The sequence below is a fragment of the Balaenoptera acutorostrata genome, chromosome 4, assembly GCF_949987535.1.
Source record: "Balaenoptera acutorostrata chromosome 4, mBalAcu1.1, whole genome shotgun sequence".
NCBI classification, from domain to species: Eukaryota; Metazoa; Chordata; class Mammalia; order Artiodactyla; family Balaenopteridae; genus Balaenoptera; species Balaenoptera acutorostrata.
In genome coordinates, this window is record NC_080067.1 from 140,768,779 (window position 1) to 140,781,194 (window position 12,416).

At 43.9% G+C, this 12,416-nt stretch overlaps 1 protein-coding gene across 1 annotated transcript; it reads right to left on the reverse strand.

Moving 5' to 3' along the window:
- Nucleotides 1-1,499: 1,499 nt before the first annotated feature.
- On the reverse strand, nt 1,500-10,811 carry ATP5PO (ATP synthase peripheral stalk subunit OSCP). Its single transcript, XM_007183720.2, has 7 exons — nt 10,677-10,811; nt 9,429-9,479; nt 8,320-8,430; nt 5,358-5,487; nt 4,527-4,639; nt 1,983-2,069; nt 1,500-1,681 (listed from the first exon to the last, which is right to left on the reverse strand). Exons 1-7 carry the CDS (start codon nt 10,710-10,712, stop codon nt 1,568-1,570), a joined length of 642 nt encoding a protein of 213 aa, XP_007183782.1. The 5' UTR covers nt 10,713-10,811; the 3' UTR covers nt 1,500-1,567.
- Nucleotides 10,812-12,416: the final 1,605 nt, after the last annotated feature.

Sequence of the window (12,416 nt, forward strand, 5' to 3'; positions counted from 1 at the left end):
TCACTCTACAGTCTGGGAAAGGGTTACCATCCCAGTGAAGTAACACATTCACTGTGGCTGCAAAGGTTCTAGTCCTGTCAGGATGTATTTTATGACCTGAAGTATGGGGGCTGCATGCACACCAGGTTAACTGTCTGAGATATCTCTTCCGGCAGTTTCAGGGTAATTGTAATTATCAGAGAAGCGAAAAGATTTATTTCGAGTTTGGCTCCCTCAGCCTGGCTGGAAAGGCCTTAATTGGCAGGACCAATGGGCAGAAGTTCTGCCACACAGCAGGGACTTGTGTGCATGCATGTATGTATGTATGTATTTATTTATATTTTTGGCTGCGTTGTCTTCATTGCTGCACGCGGGCTTTCTCTAGTCGCGGTGAGCAGTGGCTTCTCTTGTTGCAGAGCAGGGGCTCTAGGCGTGCGGGCTTCAGTAGTTATGGCATGCGGGCTCAGTAGTTGTGGCACACGGGCTTAGTTGCTCCACAGCATGTGGGATCTTCCTGGACCGGGGATCAAACCCGTGTCCCCTGCACTGGCAGGTGGATCCTTAACTACTGCGCCACCAGGGAAGCCCCAAAGAGCAGTGACTTCTAACAACCAGTGTACCTTCCACTGGAATACCTGCTCCCAGGAAGGGAGAAAATCCCCTGTGATTCTATTCTGTGCAGACACTCCTGGCCATTCCTTGGTGCAGGGGACATTCTCGGCAGCTGTGACAGCCAGCTGGCTGAGAAAGCTGCCATTCTGCTGCCTTCTCTTGCTAAGTGCCCAGCTCCGATGGGGACCTCTGTGCTCATGGGGCTGAGGGAATGAATGCTTGTTAGCAGAGTAACTGCTTTTAGATTTTCTAGATTCTAGACTAGAGGCATCTTTTTGGCCAGAATCTGTCTGAAAGCTTTTACAGAAAACACTACTGCCTTTAAAAGTAGGATAATGTGGAGGGTGAGACTGTAGGACAGATCACTTAGGGCTCAAGTGACAAGTCAGAATGCACACGCTGGAAGTACTCGTTCGAGTTAGGCAGGTGAGCGCAACCCGGCCCTCTTCCGAGGACTTCTGAGCAGCCCGGTCGCCCGGCGGACGCGGGACCCGGGGGCACAGCAGCAGGCGCTGGCCCACGTGCTGCAGAAGCTGTAAGAAGCGGGGCAGAAGCAGCTGCCGGTGTCTGGCCAGCGTGGGCTCAGGGACCACTTTCAGCGTCTGGCTAGAGATGGGCCCCAGCACGTGAAACTTGGAGATGACAACCGGTTTGCTTTACCTTAACTCCACGTGCAGGCTCAGGGCTCGGAGACAAAGGACATGAGGTAAGATACATGAAGTACTTAACAGTCCCTGGTATAAAGGTTAACTTTTTCCTAAGGGATACAAGCTTCCATGAATTCCTAAGAATAATCGACACAAACTAAATTCCAAAGGGCCTTTTAACCTTTAAACTAAGAGGATCCTGAAAGATATAAAAATAAGGCTCCCTATATTTCCATTTTAAAAGACAGTAAACATAGTATATTCTGTTCAGGAAGCATTTTATTGTTGCTCCAAGTTTAAGAACTTTCACTCTTAGGAAATCAACACCTTTAGGAAATCGCCCGCATCGCTTTGCTCAGCTTCTGAATCTTGGTTTTTGCAGACATATCAACATATTTCTCTCCAATACGGACAATCATTCCACCCATGATTGATGGATCAATCTAGGAAAGAAAATAGGTTGGAAATGTGAAAACACATTGACATTTCATTAATCAAAAAGAAAGATGAAAAAGTGCTCTGAAAGGTCTACGCGCTACATAACTGTAAGCGGTAACAATTGTATCTAGAAAATGACAGAAGTCAAATTGTGAATGGACTCAATAATCATTTATATTGAAAATAAATATGAAGGTTCCACTATAGGCAAGTTTTTACACAATCAAATCTAATTTTCCACTTTCTATAGCCATTTTAGGTGTCAAACAACCTGAGGAAACGTACCGTCCGTAATTAAAAACCTACCTTAACTTCCAATTTCAATACTTGGCCTTTACTTAGGAAACTCTTCAGGACTGTTTTTAATTCGGTAAGAGTAGCTTCATCTAAAGGCTAAAAAAGGACAAAACCATTCTTTAAATTTAGATAAAGCAAAACAGAAAGTTACTATAGTTGAAGGAGAGAAAAAACATCCCTCTGGCAACATATCACCAAGACAGGCCTTGTGAATTCCTCTGTTAAATATCTGAGGACCCATCCTGGAGTTGTGCCGCAATGGTCACTCATCAATGCTGGTGTCGGGGTGTGCAAAGGCCCTGCCTCACAAGAACACCTGGGCAGCTCACACTGAGAGGTTAGGTTCACTTACTGCCCATCTCTGCTTCATGGTACTAGCAGTACAACTCAGAAGTAACGATTAGGGGAAAAACCTGAAGTTTATAATGCCTGAGGATGCAGGCCTCTCCTCCACGCAGCTCCCCCGGGTGCAGCCTGAGTCTATTATTCCCTTGGATGAAAAGCTGCAGTTTGACCTGGGATCTGCGGGTACCAGGAGCTCTGGCATGCCACTCCACTCTCTGCAGCTCAGAGAGAGCCCAGGCAGGCGGCTGGCTCCTGAAGTCAGCACAGCTCTGTCATCTTGTTCCTACAGAGCAAGTGCCCTGACCATCCACACTGTGTTCTCTCCTTTTTGCCCCAACTTTTACCCCCGATTGGGCGAGAACGGCAAATGTTGCTGAAGGAGTGGCGTTTCACCTGTCACAAATCCTACCTCCCAACCCACACACCCAAGAGTCCAAAAGCTAGCAAAGAAGCCTTTAAGCTCTGCAAAGATCCAACAGTATCTTTTGGGGGGTGGTGGTGGGGAAGTCTATCAGTGCTCCATCAATCATTCGCTGAGGCTCTGAGGTTAGAGAAAGAAGTATACGCCCGCCTTCCATTCAGACACATGCTGTGTGCTGAGCACCCGTGTGTGCCAGGCATTTTATACCACCACCTCCTTTAACCTGGACGACTCCGGGAGGTCAGGAGTTACTGTTCCCATTTTACGTGTGGGAGAACTGAGGCTCACGGTGGTTAAGAAGAACTCACCTGGGCAGGAGGGATAAATTGGGAGACTGGGATAAACATATACACATATATATACGTATAAAAAATAGATAACTAATAAGAAACTAGTGTATAGCACAGGGAACTCTACTCAATACTCTGTCATGCCCTATATGGGAATAGAATCTAAAAAAGAGTGGATATATGTATAACTGATTCACTTTGCTGTATACCTGAAACTAACACAACATTGTAAATCAACTATACTCCAATAAAAATTAATTAAAAAAAAAAAGAACTCACCTAAGGTCCCACCAGCAAGTGAGGACTAGTGCCAATATGTGAAATCAGTCTATTTCTAAAGTCTGTGCCCCTAGTCATTAATCAAGGTGTATATATATATTTTTTAAGGGTGGAAATTATTTACCCGGGAGACTCAACATCAAAAACATTAGCATCAGTTGGTTCTAAGAAACTTAAAAATCATGTCCTTAGAATCACTGAAGAATGACCTGCACCAGTGCTTGGCCATGGGGATGGTGTGACCATCTGGCCAGGGAACCCTGCTCTGAGCTCTATGGTCAAGGAGAACCAGTGCAGTCACAGTGGGCTCCGGAGAACATGAGCTGTGTTGATTCTCAGCCAGGTATGTGCTTTGGGGACACCAACTACTGAACTACAAATGTACGAATAGGTACTATGTGCTAAAACGTCTCCTTGATATTATGCTCTTTTGGAGAGTTGGAATATCTTTTAAACACTAGAAATATTAATCTAGGTGAGGTCAGGTGCTGAGTACCCCAAGTAAATCTACCATGCTCTATTGATAATTAAGCCCCACAGACTGTTTCCCTACCTTGACTGAACTACAGTGGGAAGAGAATATGTACTTAAGACAACAATAACAAAATTAATTCTGGGGAGGTGGTGCAGGTTAAGGAACACGGGCTTCTGAGAGAGAGGCCTGTGTTCAAATCCTAGCCCACATTCTGTGACCTCGAGCAAGCAACTTACTCCCCTGGGCTTCAGTTTCCTCATGGGTAAAATAAAGATAATAACACTTCTGCTTCACACAGACCTTTGATATTAAAATAAAGCGCCCAGAATAGTGTAGGTTTCAAAATGCAGTCCACTACAGCGAGTCAGTAAGATCAAAGGGCCCTTCCGCCTTACCCCTTCCCACTCACCACCACCAAAGATTAGACACTCATTTCAGTAAACTACTTAGTGTGATATTTACAAAATAATTTAAACCTGTAATGGAACACAAACCAGTATTTCCCGACACATTTTTAACCCAATCTACACTCTTTATGAAGAATCACTGGTTAGGGAAGCACCAAGAAGACACGCTGGCCCTTGCAAAGCAGTGGTTCACAGAAGCTGGTATAAATGAAGCAAACCGCCCAAGTGCCAAGTCGCCTGTCCCGATTTCCTGATTTTAGCCTTTTTCTTTTTGTTCTGCAAAATGTGACACAGGGGACGTCAAGGCAAATGCAGCAGCAACAGCCCGTCACCTACAGACGCGGTGGCAACTGTGCAAGGCACTTCTCCCCGGTGGGCACTCATCATGGTGGAAAAGGCAGAAATGACCCCAGCGGTACTGTTCAAGCGACCATTTTCAGCAAGCAAATCTGGGAAAGTAAAGGTATTTCACTTAAATCAGGTCATTCATGAAGCATTATATTCACCTCAAACGCAAACTTAGATTTGTGGCCTTAAAATTCAATGTCATTTAAGAACGTGAATGGAGAAGATGCAACTTGTTATTTAAAAAGAATATTCAATGTTCAAAAAAAAAAAGACTGAACAAACAAGGATTTAAATTTGTAAGGGTGTGTGTGTCTTACATGGATTTGCAATAGATTTCTTGATACAGCCTGCAATCTGATTTTCAGGTTTATGCCACAGATACCAGTGTTGGCCACAAATCCTGAAATTAACACACTGTCTATATTCACTACATGCTTTCTTTGAATTCTGAGTGATCATGGGATTTGAAAAGCAACTCAAATGTACCAAAGAATGCAGATGTCTTCAAGGACAGGGGCACAGCCACTGGTTACAAACCATTTTCTTGGTATGAGTCCCACTGGTCTCGTCCATGGGTTGAAACTATGCAATCAGACATTCTTGCATCTTAATATCCTTTAGACAGTGCTCCTCAAACTTTATTGCCCAAACAGTTCACTTGGGGAACCAATTAAGATGTAGATTCTGATCTGGCAGGTTGGGGTGAGACCAAGATTCTGCACTGCCGAAAGGCAGGTCATGCTGGTGTTCCTGGCCCATGGATCACAGTTTCAGAAGCAGAATTTTCAGAGACTTCAATAAAAAAGATCTAATACTTACTGATCAGGTTGGACGTGAGGGGAGAGAACTTCTCTTTTGCTGTAACGTCATTCAGGCTTTTCATTTTAATGGAACGCTTCACATAGGGATTCATAATAGAAGCAGCCATTTTGGGTTCCTTCACGATTTGCTAAAAGTACCAAAAAATAATTTCTTAAACTTTTTAGAGCATAAATGATCCTAGCTGCCATACACATACGTTCTGATGAATCATATATTTCATGAATAAAATTAGCACTCGCAGAGCACATGAAGAGAAGTTTACAATCACAAAATTTTCTTTGCTTTTAAGATGATTTTCCACAGGATACAGTATTTCTTGAAAATACTTAAAACCACTTTAATGAAGTTTCTTCAATTTATTTTTGCCTTTCAAGAGAGATTATAGAAAAACTAAGCAGCCGAAAGATTCAATTCACCACCTATTCTAATGCATCTACTACGGGTAATACTCTAGTTCTTCCCATGCGAAGAGGACGCTAGTGGTGCCCACACTCAGGTGTAGACCTAACAAGAGGTGCTGACTGCGGGCGGCCTCCTGGCCTTGCCCTCGGAGGGGCCTCTCCCTCTCAGGCTGACCCGGATTCTGTCCTGCCTCTCAGAGAGCTCAGGAGAACCAACCCTGCGCCGTGCGGGAGCTCTGGGGCCTCCAGAGCAGCCTCAGTCAGTCTGGGAGGAAACACGGCCAAAAGACGGGAGTGCAACTGCCATGAGAGACACAGCTGTGTCTCCGCTGTGTTCTGTCACCACTGTCTGGTCGGTGATCGCGTGCAGCGTCCAGCACTCTGCTGCCCTGAGCATCAGGCCAGAGTGCCAGCAAACCAACGGCCGCTTCCACTTGGGCGTCTTTCAGTTATGCACCTCCATCAGCCCCTCTACCCCTCTGTCAGCACCCTCTCCTGGGCTCCTGGACAATTTCTGTCTCTGATCCTAGCTGCCTGCCTACACTGCCATCTAATGCTAAAACTTCAACTTGAGCGACCCCAAAGAAACAGTATCTTTCCATAAGAACTGCTATAGCTCATACAAACGACAAGCATCCCGGAGTCGGACCCACACAGTTCTTCATGTTTCTCATCTGTTTTTGCCGCATCACCCACGGACAGTTAGTGACACCTGGGCAGCATCACATTCTCCTCTCAGTGCCAAGAAATGGCTGATTTTCTCTTATAACGAGTCTTTTTTTTTTTTTTTCAAACATCTTTATTGAAGTATAATTGCCTTACAATAGTGTGTTATATAACGAGTCTTAAGGTAATGGCCTCCTCTGTATGTCTCCACGTCTTAACCGACTTCAAGTTTTAATCAAACCCCATTCTGGCGTCCACAAGCCAGGCCACTGGCCCCTTTGCAAACACCGGGGCTCAGGTCTAAAGCGGGCGTGTGGGACGAGCAGCAGGCAGTCATCGTCGCCGCCCAGAAAGCCTGCGTGTGACCCCGTCTGCCCCTGCTACTCGTCCCCCGAGTGTCTCCAACAGTAAGTATGACTCTGTGAGCGTCACAACAGTTGACGGTACCAACTGAGACCAAAAACGTTATCTGCAGAGATAGATGGACGAAGGGAGGAAAACAGAGCTAAAATTATTGTCTGTTAGGACGAAAGTTCCCACAAAAGCTCAAAATGAAAAAACGAACAAGACTTATTGTTCTATACAACTAGTCTGTGAAGGTTTTATCCCCTCTAACAAACAGTAAGATTAAAAAAAAAAAATCTTTAGAAATAAGTTGATTAAAAATTACAAGAGATTCTTAAAACATAAAATCAAAAAAAAGAGCACAACTTTCTCTGGAGAGATTATATACTAGCTGTATATCCCCCTCCTTTAATGCAGAACTTACTGCTAGAGGTGGGAACTAGAAAGTACTGTACTGTACAAAGTACAGAGTAGTACAGTATCTTTATTTCAAGCCCGGGATGTGAGTGAAATTGCAGCCCTCCGTCTCCTATTGGTGACCACCCTTCAGCTCTACCACCTCCCACCTCCTCTCCCTCCTCCAGTCAGTAACTCTTCTTGCCTGTTCACTCGATGCCAGCCCCTGGATGCCAGCTGTTGTATTGCACTACTGTACTTTTCAAGGTACTGTACTGTAAGGTTAAAAATGTTCTATTTTTTGTTTGTTAGTTTTTATGTATTTGTGTGAAAAGTATTATAAACCTATTACAGTACAGTGCTATACAGCCAATTGTGTTAGCTGGGTACCTAGGCTAACTTTGTTGGACCTACGAACGCGCTCTTGGAACGGAACTCGTTCGTATGTAGGGGACTTACTGTAAGAGGAGCAGGGGAAGAAACAAAATGTGTAGTAACCTGTTAACTAGAAAACTCAGGGGAAACTGCAGTGAGGATTCTTCTATTTAAGTTACACTGTAGGCTTTTGTTAATTCAGTTCATTTACTCTTCATGTTTAAAAAACACGTAAAAATAAACTTTCCCCTGTAGCCTTGTGGTCTTTGTCAGTTCTCTATTATCATCATGAAGCTCTTGCACCTTCACTAATTTTGCTGCCCAGCATGCTCTGCTCATTTTCTCCTCACAAAAGGCTTCATAAGGAAAATAAATTTCCAGTTAAACAAAATCATAATATATTCTAAAGACTGTTTTGGGAATACCTGGAAACACAAGCAAAGATTCTCAAGGTGACTTTTTAATTCTCTTTTGAAATGACAATGTTTCTTAAATTACCATCTTAAATTTAGATTTTCTATTTCTTCTCTGAGCCCCAAATCTTGGTTCCTAATATTAATATCCTTACCTGCGTCAGATTGTACCTATTATACAACAGGTTCAGAATGATAATACCCAGTATTATTACTATCAACATCATTACAGAAAATATGTTTTTCCTTTTCCTTGCAACTCTTTCTCTTAGGATATACCTCACTAGGCATGCACAGTCAAATATCTAAGCAAAATATATACAATGAGAACTTAATAAGTAATGAACAGGAAAGGCTACTTACTGCTACTCTCAACAATTCCTTTTCTACTTGCTCCAGTTTATTCTGTTTAGATGCAGCAGAATAAAGAGCAGTGGCATAGCGACCTTCGATACCGTACACCTGAACAGGTGGCTTTTAAAAAAAGGGTGGAGGAGGGGAGAAAGAGAAAAGGAAAATCAGTTAAGACAATACTACGGTATCCATAGCAGAAAGAAATATTTATAATTAAAAAAATACACCTTTTATAGCACAAAACAGTTTAAATATGTCATCAAAGAGCTACCCTGAATGACAATTCTCAAAATTAGGGATGTTTCCTTGGCCAGGTCACTCTATATGTGAGCTTCCAATTTCTCATCTTAAAACGAGGGGTTTAGGAAACATGGTGTCTGAAGTCCCCTTCCGCTCTAACTATCTATAATTCAACAATGTTAATTATGAGATGAGCTTAGGATTCCTTTGAATTCAGTAACTACTTAGTTCCAAGTTTGGGAGATTTTAAACACTGATAGAAGGCAGTTTTGAACATGTTAGAACCAGGAAAACAGGTGTTTATGAAACACACACAAGCATACTTTTATACATTTCAGAGTAATACTGCAAATATCCCTTACAGAGCTCCATAAATGTTCAGTTTAATGGCGCCCTTTAGCAATTTACTAAGTGCCTGAGGCTTGGATTATTTTTTACAATGAACCACTGGCTTTTAAAACCACACTACCATCAATGTATGACTACATATGCTTAGTGGTACTGTGTGATTGTAGTGGAAAAACTTAGGCTTTGGATGAGCAACATTTAGTTTCAGTCCAGCTTTAAGACTAAGCTGAATAACCTTGGATAAGTTTTCCCAAAGTCTGTTTCCTTTTTTTGTAAAATGGGAAGACCAGCTACCTCCCATCACTGTTATCGGGTTTTAAGAAATTCTCCTACTTAAAGGTTACGCATGGGCCTGTCCCACGGCAGGCATTCAACATTATTCCGTCCCCTAGCCCCTCCACTCCCATCATATGTGGGGAACCACAACTCATGCAGAAAGGTTTAGGGGTAACTATACAAAATCCATGCCCTAAGTGTACTGCTGTCTGATGCACACACATTCATCTGCTTTACAATTACAAAAGACATACCCTCACAAGCTTGGCAAACGGCCTGACCACAGATGTACTGAAGCATCGCGCCTTTAAAACAAAAAGAGAAAGTAGATCAAATGAGACTACTTAAAGGATTTCTGCATTTAAACCTGCAATAATAAACAGTAAACATGACTTCTAGGTGATTCGCTTCTCATGTTTCCTTGTATCATCACACAGATTACATGAGCGTGAGCCGCTCTCTATTACCTAGGAGTAAATTTCCCCACTGAGACTCATTCCAGGTTCCTTGGGAAATTGCTTTTCTACTTCTAACTTCCTAGTTTACTAGGAATAGGCTGAGGCAAGCACACCACTATGAGAGAGAAGACACTAAGTTTGGTGAAATATGTCTTCCAAAAAAATTTAACAAGATTTTCGACATTTATATTACCACCCTCGAGCATGATTTTAATAAAAAGTGGGAGGATTCCAGCCATGATCTGCAAGAGACGGACCTTCTTAGGATCCAAATGCTATCTGAAAATACAGACGAATTCTTTGGGTACTCCAGCCGTCTGATGTGAGAACAGGCCCTAGTACCTTGTCTATCAAAATACTATCTTGATATTGTTGAGATGGTCTCTTGTCTATCAAGAGTTGGAATCCAGAGTTTAAAAGGCACCTGCAAAGGCACAGGTCACCTTCAGATAATTCCAGCTCTAAGTGTACCATACCGGTTGTGAGGGTTAAAAGACTTTATAACACTTATGGAAAACTTAGGGAAGCTGTACGCTGTCATGATATGTAAAGCATCATGTAATATAAAGAGCACGAATTTTCTTTCCAACTCTGTGGATTCGAATCTCAGCTCTACCCCTTATTGGCTGAGCAACCAAGGACGAGTCATTTTAACTTTTCGGTCTCACTTTTTTATTAAAACGTGAAATGTGCTTTTACAAATATTCCTTAGCATTACTGGTGACCCCTGCCAGGTGTGACCACCACGACAAAGAGAGATCCCCCTTCACCTGTGCCCTTCAAACCAGCTGCTTCTCGGGGCTGTGCTCAGAGGACGCCCAGGTCGGACACGCGCAGCCCCAAGCCCACCGGCCCGCGCGCATCCCGGGGGGAAAGCGGGGCTGCCCAGGCCGCCTGGCGTCGCCCCCCACTCGCCTGGCCCCGCGACCTTGAACGGCGGTCACGCTCCCCAGCTGTGGCCTGTAACCGTGGAACTTAGGGGTCTGGTACGAGTCACCCCAGGAGGGCTCCTCCCGCTGGCTTTCAGGACCTCCGTTCTCTCACCTGCAGGGAGAGGTGGGACACTGCCGGCGCGGCCATCTTCTCCTGGTGGCTGTAGGTCAAACCCGAGTTGGCAAAAGCGACCAAGAGCGCACGCGTGCGTCAGCGTAGCCGCTCGGCCTGCTGGGAAATGTAGGCGTAGGTCGTCAGGCCGCATGCGTAGGGATCTCCCTCAGGCTGGGAGTTGTAGTCCTTAGAAGCGAGTGGTCAGGGCTGGACCCACAGGGCTGGGGGGTGGGACTAGTGGGCTCGGACACAACCTGGAAATGAAATTCTAGAGTTACTAAGTGACCCTTATTGTAGAATAGATATATTGCCCCTGGTTTAAAATTTCCATTTAGATAAGTACGGTGGCATTTGTTCCATTTCACATTCATCACTAGCATCATTAGCGTGTTTACCTTTTCTTCCTACCACGCTAAAGGGTGATCAAGTGCAGTTCCTCGCGCTGTATGTATATATAAAATCCGAGCCTTACAGCTCCAGCAGCGGACACTACGTGCCCAGTACCTGGGCCGCGACTGCTCCTGCATACCTCTATCCCACCTCCGCCCTATCTCACCGGAGTACAGCACTGACCTCTTGGTTTGTGCGGACGCGTGAGGTTCTGGTGTTTAAACACTTCCTTCTGGGTAAGGCAGAGTGATTATCTGAGAACCATACCTAAAAATAGAACTGGTGTTTGAGCAAGTGTGACATTGAAACTGAGAACCCAACACTAGCTTTGGCTAGTTTCTCTGCATTCATAAAAACAACCTATTTTCAACCCACTTCCCCCTAGGTGGAATTTACTATAATTTTCTCTTGTGTACAGAAGAGAGTTGGCTCTCGGAACTTGGTTGGAGTTTCCTGGTTGCAGTAATGGGGTCCTATGGTCAATTAAGATGTCTTTCTGCTCAGCTCTATTATAGGAACACAGATTAAGTCTTTAATTTACCCTTTTCGAGCGCAGGTTTCTCATCATTACAAAAACTTGTTAAGGGGCTTCCCTGGTGGCGCAGTAGTTGAGAATCTGCCTGCCAATGCAGGGGACACGGGTTCGAGCCCTGGTCTGGGAAGATCCCGCATTCCGCGGAGCAACTGGGCCCATGAGCCACAACTACTGAGCCTGCGCGTCTGGAGCTTGTTCTCCGCAACAAAAGAGGCCGCGATAGTGAGAGGCCCGCGCACCGCGATGAGGAGTGGCCCCCGCTTGCCGCAACTAGAGAAAGCCCTCACACAGAAACGAAGACCCAACACAGCCATAAATAAATAAATAAATTAAAAAAAAAACTTGTTAAAATGCAGAAAAGTAGAAGGGATGTAATTGCCCTCTTTTCGAACACGCAGAGGCATCTGTGGTCAATACTTCAGTGTGCTGTCTCCCATTATTTCTTCAGATAGTAGCCTGGACTGCCCAGGCTTGAATCCCAGTCCTTTCATTGACCTTGGCCCAATTATATAACTTCTCTGTGCTTCAGGGTTCTTATCTATGAGTATTAGAATAGCACCTACATTAGGGCTGTTAGGAAAATTGAACAAGTTGTATATCTATCTATCTATAGATTTAGAACAATTGTCTGACAGACTGGCACTCAATAATGTTCTCTATTTTGTTTTTGTTTTTATATTCTGTAACTTAATCATTCAATAATTTTGAACATAATTCAGATGGTTGCCTTTTTCTTTTTTTCCATTTTAAACAATACTTCATCTCCTGAGCATCTTTAGACACAAATTTTTTTTCTTCTTACTTAGGATAAC

What these genes read in the sequence shown, in the direction of transcription:
- ATP5PO (XM_007183720.2), bottom strand. Translation starts at nt 10,712, where the DNA reads ATGGCCGCGCCGGCAGTGTCCCACCTCTCCCTGCAG. An exon ending in AGGAATTGTTGAGAGTAGCA is followed by an intron (nt 5,488 to 8,319) that starts GTAAGTAGCCTT and finishes TGGTACTTTTAG; the next exon opens with CAAATCGTGAAGGAACCCAA. An exon ending in GCACAGTTGCCACCGCGTCT is followed by an intron (nt 2,070 to 4,526) that starts GTAGGTGACGGG and finishes GTCCTTTTTTAG; the next exon opens with CCTTTAGATGAAGCTACTCT.